This window comes from Amblyomma maculatum, chromosome 11 (assembly GCF_055883805.1).
Source record: "Amblyomma maculatum isolate TAMU_Amacu chromosome 11, ASM5588380v1, whole genome shotgun sequence".
Taxonomy (NCBI): Eukaryota; Metazoa; Arthropoda; class Arachnida; order Ixodida; family Ixodidae; genus Amblyomma; species Amblyomma maculatum.
In genome coordinates, this window is record NC_139354.1 from 71,071,509 (window position 1) to 71,094,423 (window position 22,915).

Sequence of the window (22,915 nt, forward strand, 5' to 3'; positions counted from 1 at the left end):
GCATAACAGCTGTCTCTGTCCTCCACACAAAAAAGGCCCAACTGTTTCAATCGGCAGATGATTCAAAGCCGGAAACGACAGATCTAAAGGAAAATAAAAATATTTCAACCAGCGCCGCAAGGAAAAGCAATGGAGAGAAATGCATTAGCATAATGTATATAAAGGCAACAGCAAAATGTTCGCCAGTCATTTAGAGACTGAAAGTGTAAAAATGGCACGCAAACCGAATTTGAGCATCAGACGCCGGCTCTCCAGGAAAAAGTGGTCTCAACACGAGGAAAATGCTGAAAGTGTACTCTAAAATCCTCTGTTCAGTAAAAAATCTAAATTTCCCTGCTCAGAGCATCGCGCACTGAGACACATTCTCACATTCTGAAGAATTCACAGTCTACGGTAGGCGGTTGATTGAATCAGTGCTTTATGTGACGCAAGACCGCGCCACATCTCATGATGGGCACGTGTAGATTCTGAAACGTCGCGTTTTTTATTTTTATTTTCGATGCGTGTACATTCAAACTCAGTTGTATATGCAAACCAGAGCAACGTCTGGTTTGCAAATTGTATGCGGACACACCCTCTACTGCTAGTACACAGACAACTCCAATACCTTGATAAAAGCCCGTCTCTGATCAGTCTCAAATCGTGTTTTTATAATGCACTTACAGCAGTATACTATTCACTGATGGTAGCATAATCACGCCAGGTGTTACAAAGTGGACTTTGAAGTATAGACCCGTGCTAGGTCGTTACTTGAAATTATATTTTCATAATCCACTTAATGCAATATCCCCAACTGGGATTTGCAACACGTACCTAGAAACCCCATCAGGGCTGCACACTTATGCCTTGATCGTTAACAAATTCAACCCATGTGGACCGTCCAAATACAGATCAGACAGTTGAATGTGGATCCTCCAAAAAATTACTAAAGGGCCCTTCTTTTGTACAAGAGGATGCCGCCCCATTGATCAACGTTTTAATGCTCATTTCGGCTAACCCCTCCAAATACCTGAGTAGTACCAGCACAGGCTCCACGGAGGTCATCCCGGTTTGAGCTCTCCCACGACTTGCCATCATGGATGGAAGTTGGCATTTTCTGCGTTGCGAAAGTCCCATAAAGATTCAAACGCGAAACCCTAAACACCATTTACTTATGTTGTATACTGCTCTGAGCGACATTAAAATTTATTGCAAACAGTATATTATTATGAGCTGGACCACATCACTCCCGAAATGTTGGCGCATAAAATATATTTCAGCCCTCTATGTCGAGTTATGGAGTCACAGCGAAGATTCGGAACTAGTCCGGTATCTACTCGCAATGCGGAAGCAATTACTGTTGCATGTGTGCGGTACATACTGCATAGCTGACATTGTTGCAAGTGTCAAAAGGCATAGGCCTCAGTAGCGGCATAAATGAGCTGTGAGGTTCCCTACGGGACTGAGGCTGTTCTCTTAGAGCAAAACGTTACTCCGCTAACTGAGACCACTCTCCTTGCACCAATGAGCAAAACTAACAGCAAGGGCAAAGGTTTTATTCATTTAATGGATGTTTCTGCAATCAGAGTACAAGGAGCACTCAGACTGCAAGGAGCCGTCAGAGTTCTAGAGGGGGCATCACTGAGTCCGCCGAGGCATCCGCCCACTCCGATCGTCTTCGCCTCAATCCAGGGTCCAGGGAAACGCTGACTCGCTAGCTCTTTTCCGCACTCACTGCCGCACCCAGCGCCTGTTGGCAGCGCAATAGACAAGAGGGGCGACGAGGCTGCCTATTTGCTAATGAGCCGAAAGGCCTCGCCCTTCTCCTTCGCCGCTGCTGCAGTGTTGATAGGACGGGAAGGGCCCCTCCTTGACGGCATGCCGAAGAGAGCCGGGGATGTATGCCTTCCCACAATACTTAGAACTGTTGCATAGAACCTACAAAAGAGGCAATTACGCTGCGCATATATTATGAACTACAAAAATAAAATAGCACCATTAAAGATGGGATGGAAGAGGTTCGGAATGTTAAACCCGGTTAGGCCGATTTGGCGCTAACTGCAGCCTTCCCAGTGCAGCTTTATTTCGGGTCATATATTGACTGCATAGAACCGGATTATTTGTTACAGTTGCCCTCAAGTACCACAAAAATGCCCACATGAGCAGCATGCGGGAATGTGCGCTTTTCAACTCCGCCATGGCACATGCGGGACCTATTCGGCTTTTGAGTGGGCAGCCCATTTGGGCAAAACCATCTTCTATCTGATTAAGGCTTACATTTGATTAGCATGTACCCCTCAAGAGACCGATGTGGAAAGCAAGCAGTTATGGGTGATTTAAACCTCGTCACAACCTAACTGCTTGATCATACTTTAGCATTTGGCGGTGAGAGCGAGCGAATTCCGCCGCCGCGGGAGACATTCCGGCGCAAATCTCTGCGGAAAGACAAAACGGTCCAGGACAATTCTCGCCACCGGATTTTTTTCGACCAAATTCATCAGCAAATAGGAAGGCGAGGAAGTGGAGCCGGCGTGGCCCGTGGCATCGACCGGTTAACATCCCTCAGGGGTCAACATGGCAACAGCGTACTCGGAATCGACCATCGGCTCACGATAATTGTGACAGCCACAGCCGAAATGCTTTCGATGCCGTGACAGCGTGAAGCTATACTGTGTATCTTTTTTTGCGGTATCTTTTTTTTTCAGAGTGTCCACCTTTCGTTACGTCATTTCGAGCGTTTCGAGAGAGACGACGGTTGGCGCGGCTCTGTCTCATAACAAACTAGCGATGAACATACAACTAAATCTTGAATTTTATAATGTAGTCTACATGCATAACTATCTTCACGGCTGTTCTTGAGACCCCTCTAATATGATGATTACTGCCAAAATGTTCACTGCAGGCTCAGAACTGGGCCTCTGCATCAGAGATCGTAGCCCGCGTTGTGGACCAGAATAAACAGCAGAAATAAATAGATAAAACAAGGAAAAGAGCAATTTAACGAGCGATAGGCTCATGAAAGAAAAAAAAAAACATAGAGCGCTTGAAATGCACAATACTTTACGTGTTTCGCAAGCTTTTGCTCGTGCTCCTCGCACTGCGTATTATCAAACCGATCCCTCGGTCATCGCAACGCTTCCCGAAATCTTTACATACAAATAAGATTTAGTTACCAACAAAATTATGTCCTCGCTGCTACGCTTGTCGGTTTTGAATCTTCGTCGCAATTTTTTCCTTGAATGTTTGGTCTACAGCTCCGTGTTTAGCGAAACTTACGTCCACGGTAGTAGAGCTTGACCGATGCGACGGCGCGCCTTAACTTCCCAGCGCTGTGAAACTCCATATGTTAAAATAATTCCAGTGCACAATATAGTGCGCATTGTTATCCAGAACATTAGTTGCAAGCTCTGAGAGCAGGCAGCAAGCTTCGCTAATCAAGTAGTTGTAATTTGTAGAGTGGCAGCATTGGGCATGTACACCTCGAAACGTGAAGTTCTATTATAAATGCGGCCTTGACATAAAATGCAAAAATATTCGTTATGTTCACATCGTTTGGCGTGGTGAACTCCTCACCGCCAAACGATGTGACCATAAGGACTATTTTTGCATTTTATGTCAAGGCCGCATTTATCTTCTGCTTCGCGCAAGAGACTATACAAAGAATTGATAGCAATGCTTTTACCGCCACCACTGTATCGTTCTTTATAATTTGGTCTTAAGGTTCATGATGTGTTAGAGAGGGTGCGCGAAATTCAGATTTCGCGGTGCACAAAAACATTTTTCTTTAAATTACACCGAAGCTTTACCTGTTAACACATGGCTCCATAGGATAAATATTTTTGTATCTTCTGTAAACTGCCATCTGTGTGATGTGCCTGAAACATTTGAGCACTGTTTCAATAATTACAAAGACGCAATTCTTTTTTGGCATGTGCTGCAAAGAACTCTGAAGAAAGACTGTTCTAAAATCGTACAGTGTGCGGTATCTTGCTGTTACACAATCTGATTACGAACCATATGACGTATTTTCTTATTGGACTTTCAAATTCAAATTTTGAAATTGAAATTCAAATTTTATTCTGTAAACAAAAGTTTACATGGAGGACAGGAAAAAAGCTGCCAGAACAGCTTGAGGAGCCCTGACCCCCAACCACACGGGCAGCAAAGAAGCGTGCGGCTAAGGGAAAACAGTATAATGACGAAAGCATACAGGATTCATGGAACATCGTTTAAAAAAAGAACAGTATAATTCAAAGAAAGTGAAGTCGCTATGTTACATCATTATACAAATATTGAGCGCAGTTCTTTTGGCGATATACGATAGATGTCAGTGTCAGTTTCTTGTATTATGCAATGTACAAATGTGGGTAATTGGAATTTCAACATCTGATGCCCATAATTTGTTCTACATTTGGGTACTTGCCACCTTTCAGGATGGTGTACATTATAAACAGGGAAGTGTTCTCTCAGCCGTGCGAGGCTTGTTATGGCATCACTATTCTTAATACACCAAGTTTATTCATGCGGCATAGCTGGTAATCATACATTGATGAAACAAGAATTATGTTGTGGTTCTTAAATAAACCTGCAGTGTGAAAACGATATGAAACTTTACATGCTAGGCGTAAGGCTCTTTTTTGTAAGACAGCTAGTTTGCTAATGTTTCCCATGTTGTTGACCAAACTAGAAACGCGTGACTTAAAAGAGTAGAGAATAAAGAATTGTATATGAGAATGTTAACAGAGGTAGGGAAGAAGTAGAAGTGGCGGCGTACCATGCCGATCGTCCTTGACAGCTTGTTTACGTGATCATCCCATGTCATGTTTTGTGGAAGACACGCATGTGATCATCCCATGTCATAGCTTGTGAAAGACACGCATGTTGGATCACAACGTTGAACCTGTTGTTCCACCTAGACTCCAATTTAGCCGAATGATGCTGCAACTGAAGGACATTTATAATGAAAATGGCTTTCAACCTAATTGGTTTCCACCGATGACACGGTGTTTACCTTTTCTTCCTTTTAGTTGTCTTTTATGTTGTGCGTCTCAGCAACAGCTGAGTGCATAGTAAATAGTCCGTGTAGATAACCCTTTGTGTGCATAACCACGTGTAATAAATACCATATCCGAGAAAAAAACGTTTGGCGTGGCGGAGTGATTAGCGCAGGACGTTACGAAGCAAGAGATATTGAGACAACTTCCACTTGCACTTTTGTTTTTGTTTTTTACAAATTGATTTTTTTTATATTTTTTAATGTATTTCAGGTGCTTCGTTACCTTTTTGTTTTTACTTTTTAATCGAGGCCCTTTTTCGCCGGGTGACTAGCGCAGTAAAGAAGGATGCAATAAGGGAAGAATGACATTTTGAATAAGATTGACGCTGTCCTTGGTATGAGCGGCACATATTCCCATGTTGTTTACGATGCTTGCAAATAGCACGTTGAAGCTCTTGTTGCCACATTACATGGGTCAAAATTGGCATGATTTAGTGAAGAATTGAATGATAACGCATTTTTTCTTCGGCACTTAGCAATGCTGTATGCTTTTGGTGGCATTCGTAGCTGCAGTCGAGTGGTCAGGTCAGGGTTAACGGCAGCTCGCAATCGAAGCAGCGGCAGTGGCGATATGCTCGCTCAGAAGTGTGAACGAAGGAGCGTGTCGGCGGCAGCGAATTTCGCTCGCTCGCTCGCTCTGCCTAATGCTAAAGTGTGAACGAGGCATAAGAGTATCTATCGTGTTTGGGGTGGGCAGTCATATTTGGCAGCCATCCCTGGAGTACCCTCAAAGAGAGCTATTTACCCAACTTGCGCGCATGCCGGCCTATTTAGGCTAGCCTAAGGTCTTTCTATAGAAAGTCGGAATGGGCTTTACGACTGCTCTAAAGATCCCCACGAGTGACCCTTGATGGTCTGATGTGTGAATATATGCTCAGTGATCCCTTTCTACCCCTATACTATGCCCAAGTGAGATAAACAGGGATATGCCGAATTCTGACTTGCCGCTTGATCCCTAACAGGACCCTCATAGGGGGTGCTATAGTATTTGCCCCGATACAATTTGCCCATATGTGCCCCACGAAGGCCAATATAATGTGCAAGTTGAGAACGCACAATTTTACAGATTACTGATTAAGCGAAATTGAAAGTGCACTTTCGGCAAAGGGAATCTGCAACGGCTCTCCCATGAAGTCACTGACGCTATCTTAATTCGCCAAAGGTTCAGCAGAATTGTCGACAAATTCTTAGAAGAACCATTGGATGGAATGGTTTCAGGACCCTGTGTAGGGTTGAATAAAGCTGTCATTTCGAAATTAGTACGCTTATTGATGGCATATCTATAGAGTACATTTTGTGAATACTATGATTTGGGTCTACCATATATATGGAGTCGAAACTACAAGTGAAGAAGCAGCCATTACATAAAAAATAGAAATGTCACTGATGGCGGTGGAGGGGTGTCATATATCAGTAACAAGAAATGAAGATACGTCAGTTACTAATGCGAAAGATTTGAACATGTCTATTCTTTGTTGCTAGCTAAAATGTTGAGGCATATAATGCTTCAAACCTAATAGATATTTAAAGTTACCGAGAATATGCAAAGGAGCAAGAAACTCGATGTAATTCGCTTATTTTTTTTTCATAATTTGTTTTTCTCTCCTCTTTACAAATTGCCCTGCCTAGATATTTTGCAGCCCTACGAAAAAGTCTTCTCTACGCAGTTTCATTATTTATGCAACCTTTATGCATAACACAAGAGGCTTTACACAATTTTCACGCTGCGGTAAAGCTGGCCTTGGTGATTTTGTTGGATTTTATTTTTCCAAGAAATAAGGCTTTATGAAATGAGATGTAAATATATTTAGTTATAGAAGGTCATTTTCTTTTTATATGGTGGAACTGCACAAAATGCATGCATGCTACCTTGAATGTCTTAGAACACTAAACGAAGCCCCTTGATAGACGAACTGAGAGAAACAACGCCATAGGTTTCATTGCTGCTCTTCAGAACAGCTCCATATTAGCAAGGCAATGGCTTTATATATTGTTGCCTACATGCTAGCAGCCGCAGGCTTCTCTTCCGGCGTGCTTTACGAAGATAATGAACTTCATTCTAGAAACCAGCATGTCAGCGATGTAAGTAGAATAACTGTTTGTGGGGAGTTTTTAAAGATTTCTCTTTGTATGCAATCGCAAGTAATAAACTAGGCATTGATAATTTCTTGAGACAGATGTTTTCCTCTCAAATCATCTAAATTGCAGTATTATTCCGGCACGAAAAAGATAAGCATGCCTTCTCGAACGGCAGACACTTCTTGGTACGGGTGACCCTAAATCTCCTACTTCGAGTGTGGCTCTCATTCCCCTTTCCTTGCAGTATATAGCTAGCCTTTAGTCATGGGCAAATCAGCGGAAGGCTGAATTGTGGAAAGAAGGTTTATTCTTGCCTTTAATGAGCATTTATTCACCTGCCAATTTTCCGGCGAACTGAGCACGGATGTCTAATTTGAAACTTTTTTCCCGAATGCATTAGTTGTTTTTGAAGAACACATATTGTTCAGATGAATTATGCGAGAGAGTTGAATTGTGCGCAATTATAGAAGATTAAAATGCCGATATTATTTGATTACTCGAAACATTGGGCAAATAGCAAAATAAAGAATAGCGAACTGCTTAATTGTGAAAAGAAATCTGTTTCCTTATGGAATAACCGAACGGGTACAGTTGGTTGTGGTGTCCTAATTACTATTAGTGAATGCATCGATTATTTTGTTGTACTTGTTATTACTCATTTATAACTACATGGTGCTGCCTAATCTCAACTTTAAAGAAGTAATATTAGGCGTATGTTAGCGATCCCTCTTGTCTGACTAATTGTTTTGCGATAATATAAGCAGTTCTCTAAATCATAACGCAAATCGTTTCCCTGGAGCTGATCTTTTTACTTATAGGTGAAATCAATTTTCCAAATATTGTCTGGTCATTTAAGAAATCCTTTTCTAATCCCTTATCCACTGAATCTAATCTGTTTCTTTTCGCTTGTTAAGACTTCAACCTATCAGAGATTGTATGTCTTTCTACACGTCTAACGTATAGCGTATCGTCACTTCTCGACCATATTCATTCGACATCAAGAGATAAATTATCTATGGTTTCGCACCTGCCCGGACGTAGCGATGATGATATAAATATGTAAGTCAGGTCGAGCACACAATCCCCTCAAAAAAGAACTATTTCCCTTAAATCCGGAGCATGTAAAATCATGGAGCACATTATACACAGACATCTTGTTAACCTTTTCGAAAATACCTTTTTTTCAACTATACAGCATGGATTTCATACAATTTTTGCGCTTGAGAAACTCAGCTTGTCTCAGCTCAGCTAGCGACGTTTCTACTTAATGTAGTTTAGGCACGTATTTAAAACTGCTAGGCCGGCCGCCAAAGTCGCTTTTGTCTTTACCAAGGGAAGCATGTGCTTTTGCCAGTAAACCCCCATTTCCAAGTTTTGCCTTTTCTTTATCTTTGGTCAGTTGGAGTTCACCTTATACGGATGAAACACGCCGCCTCTTTTTCCACAAAGTTCTTCAATGTACAAGCCCTTCTCGTTCAAGTCCGCGGCAGCACACGGTTCCAACCTACGTCCGGGCATAGAGACCTGGTTAGAGAATATGTTTCCATGCAAAGGCATCAGCCAGAAACAGTAGCCACCATTTCCTGCAAAACACTCAGTACCAGCCCTATCTTTTCTCACCACTTACCTCAACTCCTTAGTGAAGCCCCTTAAATTCAGCATATGTACTTTTTGAAATTGCATTGGTCCTCAATCTCAGCGGCCCATTCAAAAGCATTGAAGAACCCTAGAACCAGCGCGTTGTACAGTGTGCCAAGATAGCTTTGTCTAGCAGCTCCAATTGAGAGATTGGTGATCGATGTGCCCCGAGCTAGTGGAAGCAATCCACGGAATCAAGTTGGAAATAGCAGTAAGGTCATGCTAGGTTTGTTTGCAAGAAAAAATAAAAGGAGGTTCTTGTCAGAAACACGGTCGCATAAAAGAATTGATCAGGGCTTGCCAACCTTGAAAATTTTGCCTAAATTGTTTAAACTAGAAAGCGATTAGTGTAAGGTTCAGAAAATGCATTCGTTGAATTTAGTTTAGGTTTAACAGAATAGCCAAAATTCTAAATGAGATAAGCAGTAGGAAGTGCCTCTGCAGGAAAATAGACTCTTTGGCCTATTGACTCATTACGCCGTGTCTTCCTATCTGTTGCGTATGATATACGTTTCAGAGCCTTGCGACATGTTAACTAAAGTGTTTACAAGAAAAAAATCTAAAGAATATTTACCATCGCAAAGTGAAGCTTGCATTAAATATTTCGCTGCCCACTCCAGGAAGCAGCAAAGCAAGCAGCCCGACCCACAATTATAGTTCGTGCTGTGTTCGACTCTTGTTCACACCGGAAGCATGCAAAGGCAATGAGAGCTGGTGGATTGTGATTTACCACCAAACTACTCACTATATATTGTTCACGCTTCAGGTACAGAGTCACTATGTAGGTCTCAATCACGATATAGAAAATCTTTTTGTTTTTCTCGGTTATAAAACGGGTATAAAACCTAGGGCTTGCTATTCAACAAGGCTTAAAGACGATATAAACAAACTTTTTAGAGGAGAGTTGACCACCAACTGTCAGATATCAATCGATAGTGTAGGCAAGCATCCGACATATGAAGCCCCGTTTCAGCAATGTCAGAAATAATCTTAAATATGTCATCAAGGAAGCTTGAAAATCATCTAATATGGAAGTCTAAAGAAAACACACAATTTAAAATACCTTTTGAACAACCTCTGCTGATCTGCAGCTCACAAAGTTGATGTGCATTTGCTTCGAAAATTTTTAAATCTGAAAACAAATATTCATCGTGCAGGCCCTTGAGGCGGCGAAGAGATCTCGACGCTCCCACTTGGAACCTAGGCACGGCTGCGTTAACACTGCCGGGCTCCAAATATATTTATTACTCCTTCACTGCAAAAATGTATCCCGAGCATGGAAAATCAGAATATCGTTCTGCAGTTGTTTAAAACGCGGTGATTTTAATCAACAAATATTTTCACAAGTAATATATCCTCGCGATCGAATTGTGCAATCTTTGATTTGGGAAAACTAGTCAATGTTATGTAGAAATAGGGGTGTATAAAGTGAGTATAGGCAGCGTTTTTCGCTTCGTTTGTTCCGAGAATCGTTTCCCGTATCCACACTATTATAATATTGTTATATCTAACAGCCGCAGTATGCCATCCTATCATTTTGCTAGGGATCAATTGGGTGGTGCTACAAACGTTTGTGCTTTTTGTTTGTTCAGACCCAGTGTCACACAAAGGAGCTTTATTGCCTTCGCTGCAGTAACCAGGAGCCTCTATGTACTAGTATCTAGACATATTTCATCCATGTGGACCAGCTACTTTTTCGAGATTGTTCAAATTATTTTGTGCAGTTATCTTTAAATATCTCTTGGTCGCGTTTAAGTTGAGCATTTCACAGAGTAGCGGAAATCTGTTCTTCGACAACCAATGAATCAGCTTGCTTTTATTTCCTCAGGTGAGATGCTTTGCTCCTATGCTCAAGGAATTGATTGCAATAAAGAGCTATTTCCTGTGTAACGCCGCTATCTTCGCGTCTAGGCGTCGGAATGTAAGCCAGTACCATATATCAAGAGGAGAGCATTTCATATTTCCGCCTACTCTTACAAGCTGTGAAAATGCCTTCAAAATGTGAAATCTCCACTTTGTATAAAAAAGCGCTAAGTAATCGGCGACCAGTAAGGTTGAGGATTTAGGCAAATAAATGCCGTTTGCAATTTAAAGCAGTTTCAATACGCCATTTAAAATATCTATCGGCTCACATCCGAGAAAAGCATTTATTTCTGGTTGCGAATTGTCCCTGCAACTTTAAAAATCGGGCCAGTCTGGATTACAAAATACTGTTGGTTATGGAAATATCAGATATATTATAATTTCCAATTACAAATCGCGAGGCGAAGGTATATACACAAATGTGGTTAACGTGGTTACTTTTTTATAAAATTGTCATATTTTCCAAAAGCGTTGATGAAAAGGTATTCCTCTTTTCTCGACTAGCTTCTATATTTCGCTGGAGGAAATCATATTTGTCACTAATTATGCTAGTTTTATCGCAAACTTCATTTCTTGCTTGGCCGCGTGGTCGTTCACCTCACATGTACGTCCTCGTCTTCGTCGCTCTGTTGCGTCGATGGAAGAACATCACCATTAAGTTTTTTTAAAGTAATATATATTTATGGCATCCATAAGCTGCTATTTTTAAACAGCGACTGAAAAAACAGGGAAAATAAAATTATTTATGGGTATAAGCCTGTGCTTAAGTCCTTTCATTCAAAGAGCCTAGAGAGGACAATAAGAAAGGAAGGATATGTGAAGGAAATTATCTGAGGATAAAGTTTTGATCCATAAGACGGTCGTAATAGAAAATAAACTTCATCCAAGGCAAGTTTTGAAGACTAAACTTTTGTGCATTGCGCAACTTACTTGTTTGAATTGGCTACATCTAAGTGCACCCCAATAAATGACGAAAGAGGGTAAAAGGATGAACGAATTCGGTGCATGCGAGATGAAGAGGCGTCAGTGTGCTGCGTGGTGTCAGTTCACGTTAGAGATTTCCAGGTGGTCGTAATCACTGCGTAACGTCTACTACGGCTCCTGTTTCTCAGTGTCCACTTTTAATTCCACCTTCCGCCTTCCCTTTGAGAGCAGGCAAGTGTCCGGAGAAACAACGTGGCAGATAGTGCGCTTTTCGCTTCTAGTGAACCAATTATTATAAATAATATAATTATTACAATTGATAAGAATTTTGTGTTTCAAACGGAGCAGCGTGATGCACAAAAATGTTGATTTTGCTTAGAAGATTTATTTATAAGACAAGATTACTGTTTTGAAGGTGCTCTTGACTTCATATTCAAGCGTTTCCAACTGACCATCTCTTAGTATTATCAGTGGTCGTCTTATGTGTGCTTTTGTTTTCTCACATTGTTGGACCACAGTAATAACCTCTAAACTGATGTCCGACACACACATATATATATATATATATATATATATATATATATATATATATATATATATATATATACATATACATATATATATATATATATATATATATATATATATATATATATATATATATATATATATATATATATATATATAACGTTTCGTGACAGCCAAGGCAAACGAGCGCATCTCCATAAATTGGGAAGGCGGCTCTATTTCAGGATCCGAGAATCACGGATACTTCGCCTTCAAGAAAGCCCCCTCTTTTCAAAGAAACTCCCGTAATTAAGAGCTTCGGCAATCTCGTACTTTTCACGTTGGCCCGGCAATGTCACCTGACTAATTCTGCGTAAAAAAGACGTGGTGGTAGTTTTTATCCGTATTCACTGTGTGGCTACGTAGGCGAATTGCGCATTGGAGAGCCTGGTCGGAGCTGTAAGAGAGGAACTAGATGAATATTAGAAAAATATTGGTAGCAAAGATTACAGCGTAAAGGAGAGGTATTCAAATGAAACAATGGTTGATGTGGGTAATTGGTAACCAATTACAGACAAATAAGTGTGTAACTGTGAGCCAAGATAGCCGCCAGCCAACTTCTAGTTTCGGTTATAAGCTTATCTTCCCGTCTTTCAGTGGGACGCACTTGTGGTTCCTTGGTACACAGAAAATTTCACAGGAGTTTTATGATTGGTTTACATGAAAGGACAGGCACAAATATCTGTTCCTCACCGAATCTAGCTGACATTACTGCAACGCTACCTTACGCATTCCTCCAGTACAGAATCTGCAGCGATCTCAGAAAAGGGTTTTTGCTCAAGTCGCCAATGGAGATATTTGAGCAACAAGAATTTTGGCACTGCCGCGATAAACAGCCATCTGCATTGTTCGTACTTGTGTCGCTTCTAGTGAGTTGTTCTGACTAATGAGCTACTAGAACGTAACTCGTCTTAACAAACACGCAAAGCGTCACTGCGGAGAACATCCACTACCAAGGATGTCTTTGTTTCCTGAGATTCATATTCGAACACTGGTGTGTTTTTTCGTGCTAAAGTCAGGTGCTCGCATTAAAAATGATATGCAGTTCTGTGAATACTATACAAGACTGTCATTCTTTGTCTGGCTGGGAAGCTTGTTCCTGACAGTAAGGCGTGTTAGAATCGCGATACGCGTTTTGATAACGGGACTACGGCTGGTGAAAATATTTTAAATAAAATGTTAAGAGTTTGTAGCGGCGGTTGGAGTCACTACAAAACCCCATTTGCGCAGGCTGCAGTTCGCGCTCTTTAGACGAGTTTGTTTTCACTCCTTGAATCCGAGCTGGTAAAAGCTGACTCTTACCATCCTTCGTTGGCTGGCTAATAATTTTGACAGCCTGATTGCTTTGGCAGGCCCACATATTACCGTACAGGTCCGCCTTCATAATGCAGAACTTGCATTTTTAGTAAAATGACTCTGGATCGATGGCCTGTTGTTTTCGTCTGTTGTAAAAGTTGGTCTGTAGCTTGGGCAGAGGCTCTTTATTTTTCTTTCCTTTTCATGCCTCAACATAATATATGTAGCTTGAAGAGGTGTAGCTCCTGCCCTTTGTCTAGTGTCTTAGCCAGTGGAGTATGAAAAAGAACTGAACAAGGGTAATTGGGGTACGCCTCAGTTCGCAGATGAGCCAACGTTTCGACAAGTGGTCTTGTGTTCGTCTGGGCATAGCGATCATCACTGGCAGGGGTTTATATACGCTTTTGCTTCCGAAGAAGAAAAGCAGAAAAGCTGGGGAGGAGAAAGTGGGTGTGAAGGAGTGGGGAGGAGAGGATGGGTGAGAAGAAATTGGGTTATAAAGTGAAAAAAAAAAAATCTTCAGTGCTTACCAGCCTGCAACCAGGGATTCTGTGGCCTGCAAAAGAAGTAAAAGCGGCAGTACCAGGAAAGGTTGTTTTTCCAGGTACTGCCGCTATTACTTCTTTCGCAGCTGCGGCGCGAACCTTCTTGCGCTGGCCGGGGCCAGACTGAACATAGTTTTACAAAATTGCAGTACCAACCGAAAATTATTAAACTGGACTAAAACCCCCATATAATAGCAAATCAAGAGGCGCCACATCGTTCAACAGTTTTGTCTGCTACCATAATGTTTCAAAGTGTGCTCTCGCGCCACCGTTTGCTTGTCACGGTTTTTCTCATAGTTTTAAGAATAAAAAAGCGACAGGCCAATAGCTCACAGTGAGCAAAACAATGCTTAACCCTCACTCCTTTCGTGGCGAAAACAGCAGTAGGAAACATTGGACATGTATCTTTTTATGCGTGGGAGCGCTTGTTTCTAAAGCAAGAAACTCCCATAACATACAAACAATATTGTTCTAATGGTATGCTTAAATAATATAGCAAAAACATTCAATTCCTGACTCACTGACGATCTCTAAGTGGAAGCCTGAAACAGGTCTCACGACCTCTAAGGTCGCAACTTATAATGAAGGCTTTTCAATGAAAAACATAATACCCAATTAAAATTGTTTTGCTGAAGAAACAACAGACCGCCGTACATGGCTTGCGTGCACGCGTGCAGCCTACACCTGGAATAGCAGAGGGCATGTGGATGATCGGTCGTTGTCGGGTTAGCGGCCTTTGATTGCCGGCTCATGACGCTGCTTTCGAAATAAGCAAAAATGGTTTAAAATATTTACTGCACTGAATGAGCTCAAATGTCTAGGATTTACAATTTAACATGTGCGGCGTAGAATGCAGTAGTCACTTAATTCTCAAATGCTAGTTGTCATGATCCCTTTAAAGGCCTTTTATATAATTTGCGTAATGTGTAGTTTGATGAACATTCCATTCAACTGTTTTTTACGAGGATGTAAAAGACCTTAATTAACTTTTCTTCAGGTCAATACTAAATGACAAAAACAGGATGCAATTTTTTTCAGAGGTCTTAGTGGACAAGGGCATTTAGTCTACTTTTGATGTTTTATTGAGCGTAACTATGACGACTAACGTATATGTACATATAAATATTCGCACTAGACCAGATTTCCAACCTCAGTAGATTTGAGTTCTTATCTCTAATTTGTTTTCATATCCATTTTTAAAAATATTACCATAATTGTAAGGTATTTCATTGTACTGCTTCAGGCTGTACGGATAGTCTGTACGCTTTGGCAGTACATATGATAATGCGAGTATTATTAGGGTTGCTAATTAAAAAAAAAAATGAAATATGCGCCATGTTGTTCAAAATACAATTTATATTGCTCATGTCCAGTTTACGGCCGTTCCTGAGCTGATGTTCGTTATGAGGCAGAGCAGAAAAAACACCATACTGCCTAGACCCATATGTCAAGCGATGATGAAGTTGAGCTCTGTCAGTGATGGAGAATTCAGATATATTGTCTACTTCGCCACAAAGGCTGCGCGGACCCAATTGTGAGTGCTGTACAGTATCTAATATTCTTCCTTCCCCCCTCACGCCATTTGCCAATAAATTTTTTGTGAAGACTGCCCGAATTTAATCACATTTTTTTATCATAGGCAAGCGTTTGTCACCACATTAAGTCTAGCAATTACTGCAACACAAACTGGCCCCCGTCACTACCCTAATGCCATGACTTTTCGGACATCGCAAAGTAAGTAATATGCAAACTTCTATAACGCACACTTATCTAAATATTACAGGCTCAGTGTTGAATTTGGTGCTTATATTGTAGTGCCCTTGAGAGCAGAGGCACTTCAAAGAGGAAATAATGGGTAAACAAATGAATAAATAAGCTCGAACTAAATAAGAATTGATAACGGCTCAACTTGATGAAGGGTGGATGTGCTTAGAGAAAGATATCATACCGATTGTTAACTAAGTCCGACTCATGCAGTCAATAACTCAGTGACTCATTGACTAGGTCGTTCTTGTCACAGCTGCATTGCCTGCAAACCGTATAGTTTGATTGGTGGTTCGACATGTCTTCTTAGCATCTTCCGAATTTTTTTGCTACATTTGACCGGCTTCTTCTTGTTGTTCTATCTCTTCTCTCTTTCTTTCATCTGGGGCTCTGAGCAACTAGTTGGCATAGTTATGGCTCATACGCTTCCCGTTAGAGGCAATATTAGCAACCATTTATATAACATTGTTTTAGTAGTTTTGTCACAAAGAAACGATTCGATTTTCACTGTTTGTACAAGTAATTACGGCCCTTTCAATTGTCGTACCAGTGCTCAAAATGGCTTAGTATTTTGCTAGTTTACAAGCGTGCGTAATTGGATAAACACAGGGGTATTCGGCGTTCATGGCGTACATGTGCAAAAAAATTATGTTATGTGTACTTATGCGAACAAGCACCTCAGTCCAATAAATGTAAACAGATTGGATAGATAATGTAAATAAGAACTAAAAAGACCATAATACTAATTACTAGAGCCCATTACAGCAGATCAGGCATAGTGGCGAAGCAGCGCGATAGTATTTACGAGTTATAAATTCCTAAAAAGAAAATATTCCAGCAGACTCAAAACCCCCTCAGAAGTCTACTTGCCTTAAGAAGTCCAAGCGGGGTTTTGAAATGCATTTGCGAAATTATGAAATTGCTGTCGGCTAATGAATGATGATGAAGAAATGCTGAATGTTTTCTGTGAAAAAGTTGTTAATGTGTTCCTCGACACAGCCATTTACGTAAAGCATGCAACATGTAAGAAATAACTGGATCAAGGCAATTCGAACAGCTGCAAAATTTTGGTCTAGTATACTGCATGAGCACTACCTAAAGAGATGGGGTGGTAAATAAACCGTAAATTGATACTTAAACATTGGAGCTTCGCAACGGTTGAGATAGCAGGATGTGCGCTACTCTCTGGAAACTGAAAATCCTATAAAATATATCGTCTACACTAGAACAAAAACACGTGCATGACAATAAAAGATCTGGCTATCAGATTGCACTGCCGGCAGCTGATAATTGGTTGGATAATTTCGAAGCGTCAAGACCTCTTGTCACGAGAGCGTTGGCAGCGGCTTCCAGTGACAGCCACAACTTTAAGAGAAGAATCCAATGCTCTACGGCATTCGGTACTAGCCAAACCCATCAAGCCGAGGCTGCCCAGGCGACATCGTATTGCACATTAAATAACAGCGTGTTCTATCAGTTTCCGGGCGTATTGATATAATGAAGTAATCGAACAATATTCTGTTGATAATTAGTGAAAGACTGCAGAAAGATGTCATGAAAGAAGCAAATAAGCAGGTGAGAAGAATTATGGTCATATCCATAGCTTCGCAGCAGGAGCAACCGTTTTACACAATTAGAGCTTTCGAGGCATAACTTTACGCTCACCTCACATGTCTAGCACATCAGTCACAAGCCTTCCTTGAATTGTGCGCTCTCCCCGAGCAGCAAAATCCATCGGCGCAATATTCGTCCTGTGCCAGTAATGTCCGGACCTACATACGACCAACGAATTGCCAACACACTGCATTATTGGGTTGATGGCTTGTGCTGCATATGTCTGTTGTCGCCACCAGGAAGCAAACCACTACCCTTCGGATACGCAGTCGAGAGTGATAACCACTACTGCATGACAGGCCAGTGGGAAACATTTCGTATATCTTCTTGAGTTGCGTAACATTGATAGTAGCAATGAGGGGGTGATGCAGTTAGTGGTAATGAGAATAGCGATGACAGCAGGCCCTCTTGTAACTTGACCGACAACGAATGCCTTTCTAGTGTGATGGTGCAGTGTACAGGAAGTATAATCAGGAAACATTTCACCGACCCATGAAGTCACAAGACACAGGTACTCTTCTTTCCTCAAGATGATAGTTGCATCCGAAATATCCACCAATCGATCAGGAAAGTAAATCAACAGTCTCAAAGTGTGCCATAAAATGTGCCCCTTCAGATAGACATTATAATAGCATTAGACACAAAGGCTTTTGCCTCTTTACTATCAAGGGCTGTTAAGTGCCGGGTAGTTTGTTTCGCTCCAATGGAGAAAAAAAACATCAAATCCTACTTATATAATGGTTTCAGAATGAAGATAAAGAAAGAGCATTTTTGTCCAGCGCAGAGTTTGTACAGAGTGTTACGTGCAGACAAGAAGCCATTCTAGCAGAATTGTGTACAAGGATGCGTAAGGTGCAGCAAAATGTGTTATAAAATGTCTCGAAGGGTCCTTCCAAAAGCTGGGCAAAAAAATTGCCACAAGAGGTAAAATTAGAGGTAAAATTCTATACCCTGCCAAACCAAAAATGTACGGACGTGGTGCGGCATAATAGAAACTATTAATGGGTCTTAGCTGCCACCTAGACGTTTTTTCAAGTCAGCGGTGTAGCCACGAGCTACATATGGCGCCCTACTGGTGAATGACGTAAATGTCCTCCTGTGGAGGACTTACAGCTATATCGTGATAAGTTGGAATCTTCATTTTTTACTCTACCTAAGTTATACATTAGATTAGATGCATTGAAGGAATAGTAAATATCTTCACTGCTCGCTACTCAAGTTAGCTTGCGCGGCATTTCACCTATTTACTGGGTCTATACCTGCTCCTGACTCGTAATCGATTAGTGTTTGAAGTATATATCAGTATTAACTAATATTTTACTAAACAGGAATATTTTACGCAGTATTTTACTTTAAGGCCTACATTGAATTGCCTTGAGTAAGCATTCGATAATTTAGCTTACCAATTTGGGTCTTAAGAGTAAGTTTACTGCATCGTTTTGTCTTCAACTTCTTGAATATCCAGGAGGCCCTTTTGTTACATTCAAGTTAATGTACGCCGACACAGAGAACCGCTGTTTTGTGCTCGTAACTAATGATGGTGGATTTGGTAAAAGAGGTAAGTTTCCGCACCAAAGGATTTATATGTTTTAAATTTCCAAACAACAATCCAATTCTTCCTAGCAACTGTTATTCCCATTCGACGCAAGATGCTGCATTATTCATTTCGGCAATTTTCAGGTTTGCCTTCACTTTACTAGTTTGTAAAAAGGGCAGTCTTCGTGCGAATGGTGGAGCAAATAAAGCAACCCGAAGCACAGGGTCGTGCACAAACAGCTGCCTGAAGATATAGCGCTACAAATTATCACGCCATATCTTAAAAAGGTAAAAATTGGATAAATTCGATGGAAAAAAAAAACAGAGTGTGGAATTATGCCGAAAGTGGAAAATGCAGATCAGGAAGGAAGATTTCTTTGATAACTCAAGAGGCAGTGCCCTACTTTTTGAAGCTAGATCAGGGTGCCTTAGAACACGCAGCTACAAAAAGAAGTTTAACAATGGAGATGACGCATGTGCTGTATGCGGAAACTCCAGTGAAACAATTGACCATATTATACTCGAATGCAATGGTATCCATCCGGAAGTTGATGCAGGCGCAATCACTGTTCCTGATGCTCTGGGGTTTAGAGATAACAGTGGCCGGGTGAATAAACCGGCGGTGGAAACTAGCAAATTACGACTTGAAGATTGGTGGCTTAAAAGCAGAGAAGAGACATAATGTTAGTAATGTAGGAGCAAAATTTAATAAATAGAATGATGGTTTAGTTAACCATTCTAAATCAATAATTAAGATATATGGAGGAAAATGAGCATGATAGCTACTGCTACCACCCCGTTTCAAAGGGGACGCTCCTATATTCCATCCATCCATCCATCTTAGTACTCATGCCGCAGTTTAATAGGATTCGTTTTCCTAATGAATTATTATTAGGCGAGTGTAATAAATGATAAGTAATAACACTCCTGTGGCCGTGGATCAGTTTCGAATTACCGTACTGTAGTACATGCATGAGCCCTGTTGACCAATCGGATTATCTCATTCGGGTGCCAAATATTTATGGGCGACCGAGGGCTAAACAGAAAAAAAAATGCATCTTTCATATCTCGACGAAATAAAATATGCCACCATTCATAGAAAATGCTTCATCTTATGGTAAACCGAAGATACGCACCAGAGGGTATTTAAAACTGGCGCCAAACACGCTGACACCCGCGACCCCGCATATTCACTACATAGTTTTGTAACAGGCAGTGGTGTTTCAGTTTTTATTCTTCACTTCACAGCTCATAAAAGCGTTTACGTTATTATATTCGAGGAAATATATCCAGAACATTTTTAGTGTTTTCTGTGACGCAGTTGCAGCCCAGCGTCAGCATCATGAAAAGCGGTTTTGGTGCGAACCGTTTCTTGGCGTCTGGTGTGATTTTGGCCATCGTTAGTTCTGATTTAATGCGTCTACTTTGTTACCTTCAGCCATATCTTTTGAGTTGCGTGATAACTGTACTGCGCAAACAGCACTGGCGCAAAGTCGTCCTAATCCACTCAAGAGTGAATTCTCCCTAAACGTGAACATGAAACATGCCCCAAAATGTCAACCGAATTGAAATAAAAAGGCTGGCTTTTGGGCATCTCTAGAAAGCACCAAAGAAAAAAGGCACAGGGAAGTAAACGAAAAGGATTTACCAGGAACAGCGAAGGGATGGTAGACTACGTAACAGGAACATTTTAGCACAGCTTTACTGAAGGCAAATCTTCGAGTCGTGATTTCTCAGAACACCTTTTCTTCGAGCGAAAACAGTTTCCTGCATTCGTTCAAGATTACACAACGCTTTTTGTGAGTTTTTTTTTTCTCAGTTCTAATATAAACTTGTCAGCAGCGTTTAATGTGGAGGCGCATTATGTTTTGTTGCGTGTGCGGTGTGCACAATGGTTAAAATCTGACATTCCGATTTGCACATATATTTGAAAAAGGAATGGTTACAGCCGCTCCTAATGCTTTGGTTCAGAACAACGCCTGAGGTATAAGGACAATAACAATGATTTTAGGGCTGTCACTGTTCATCATTTCCAAAATGTTCCTTAAGCAGAGAAGAAAAAGAGAAAAAGTTTCATAATATATTTCAAAAATTTTTAAAACATTATATCATATTTCGCCGGTTTCAAATTCGATTGAAATTAAACAACCTTGTAGATTACAGCTCAGTTTCAAAACAAGGCGAGGATTTTGATAGGTGTATCTAAACATTATGACCACTGTTAATCTAAACATTATGACCTTCAAATTAGAACACACCGCCCTACTATTATTTTTACATATTTCATCTCCTCTCCGCACTACTGCACTTCATATTGTCTAGCTACCAATTTTTTTTTTAAGTGGCGAATCACTAGTGCCCTACTACTACTACCGTCAGGGAACGGAAATAAGCCAGTCGTTCTGACTGAATTGCAAGGTTGATCCGCCGCAGTATACACTTTCGTATGACATTCAAAGGAGATTCTCTATTCTTGCGAATACTTTCCGTGTGTTGTACACACCTATCAAAAAACGTTTTCCCACAAAATACTGAAGTCCTCTGATATGCTACGGGAACACCCGGTAATAAAACTAGTGTGGTTGAAATTACTGGAGCTATTTCTCTATAACTAATATTCTGCCATACATGTAAATTATTGACGTTTACCTCCACGCATGGGTAGTATGACCACACTACGTTGCCCAGAGGCAGAAGCCCTAAATGTCAAAGTGTCATATACGTTTATATATTCCTAGGGACATTGAATACTGAAAAAGTTGTTCCTCAGGTGACAATCCGATTACAGGCAAAAAAAAAATTTCTTCTCTCAACAGCATGCCGGCTACTCCAGTCAAGCCTCACAATCGGTCGTGTAGTTCCACGGGCCTGCATCAGTGTCTACACGCAGAACTGTCCACAAGAGAGCTGGAATATGTATCACCAAGGATGCCCGACGCGAATTCCGCACATAGTCGAATGGGGCAGATGAACTTCCAAATCTGGTTAATAAACCTGCTGCCAAAAGTAATGTACTGAAAATGTATGATAGAATTCCATCGACAAACATTCCATCGAAAGTGCCTGTTACTTAATGTTTCAACATTTCTTTATAAACTGTTGCAATTATCAGCCAAAGCCATAATTACTGGCACGAAGCGAATGTTTCTGTAGTCATTGTTACCATCCAGCAATAGGGGAGAATTTATTTTATGACCGCATAATAGAAATATAAGGCGAAAAACTAGGCTCACGTAAGAGAAAAATAAATATTTGCTAACTTTTTAGTTTCAGAAAGGAGAACAGAGGATTCAAGACATCTTCATGAGATCATCATAAATCACAATTTTACCCAATACTTTTTGGTGACCAGTACATCAGCTTTACAAAATTGGGCATGCGGCCCAAGTAAGAAGCACTATATATGCCCCCAAGATTTTGATCTCTCTGGGTGTGCCGGCAAATTGACATAAACCAAACAATTGCCGGTGCCATCGACGCATGTTCTCGCGTGCGCTAAAAAAAAATATATATATATATATATATATATATATATATATATATATATATATATATATATATATATATATATATATATATATATATATATGTGATTGTGAAGGTTCTCGGTATTAGAGATACGAAATCAGCACACGAGGCGGTGGTACTTGAAAAAAAAAAAACAATATAATTTAACAGCTAAGAAAAAACAACATGTACATCAAGAAAAAGTAACTGGAAAAACACAACGAACGGGAGAACAATCTACAAAGGAAAGGGAACTGTCCACTTATGTGTTTGTGTTCTGGCGGAGTGGTCTGTCTTGGCATCGGCGGAGTGGCGTTTCTGGGTGCGTCCCGAATCGACCTGTTGGCTCAGCGGCAGCGCTACAGCGGGCCTCTGGGCTGCAGTCTGGATGAGGCAACTATGCGTCTCGTACGCGCACTTCAGGTGGCGGGAGCAGCGTCTGGTAGAGACGCCGGCAACATGCGTTCGGCCACTGGCTAGTGGCCACATGATCACAGCTGCTGGGAAAGTGCAAATCCAGCTACGCCTGAGACCTGTAGCTCAGGAA

At 40.9% G+C, this 22,915-nt stretch overlaps 1 protein-coding gene and 1 long non-coding RNA gene across 2 annotated transcripts in view; one reads left to right on the top strand and one right to left on the bottom strand.

The window, feature by feature from the left end:
- The window catches only part of LOC146174135 (uncharacterized), a 38,872-nt gene extending 16,986 nt beyond the window's left edge, over window positions 1-21,886 (top strand). The window contains exons 3-5 of the mRNA XM_084585325.1: window positions 15,587-15,681; window positions 18,791-18,883; window positions 21,678-21,886. Coding sequence (XP_084441451.1) covers window positions 15,587-15,681; window positions 18,791-18,883; window positions 21,678-21,832 — 343 coding nt within the window. The 3' untranslated portion in view covers window positions 21,833-21,886. The remainder of the gene's footprint in view (window positions 1-15,586; window positions 15,682-18,790; window positions 18,884-21,677) is intronic.
- Window positions 1,524-4,919, bottom strand: LOC146174136 (uncharacterized). The gene is made up of 3 exons (XR_014702093.1): window positions 4,754-4,919; window positions 3,786-3,854; window positions 1,524-1,917 (listed from the first exon to the last, which is right to left on the bottom strand). It is a non-coding gene; the product is annotated as an uncharacterized LOC146174136 (long non-coding RNA).
- Window positions 21,887-22,915: the final 1,029 nt, after the last annotated feature.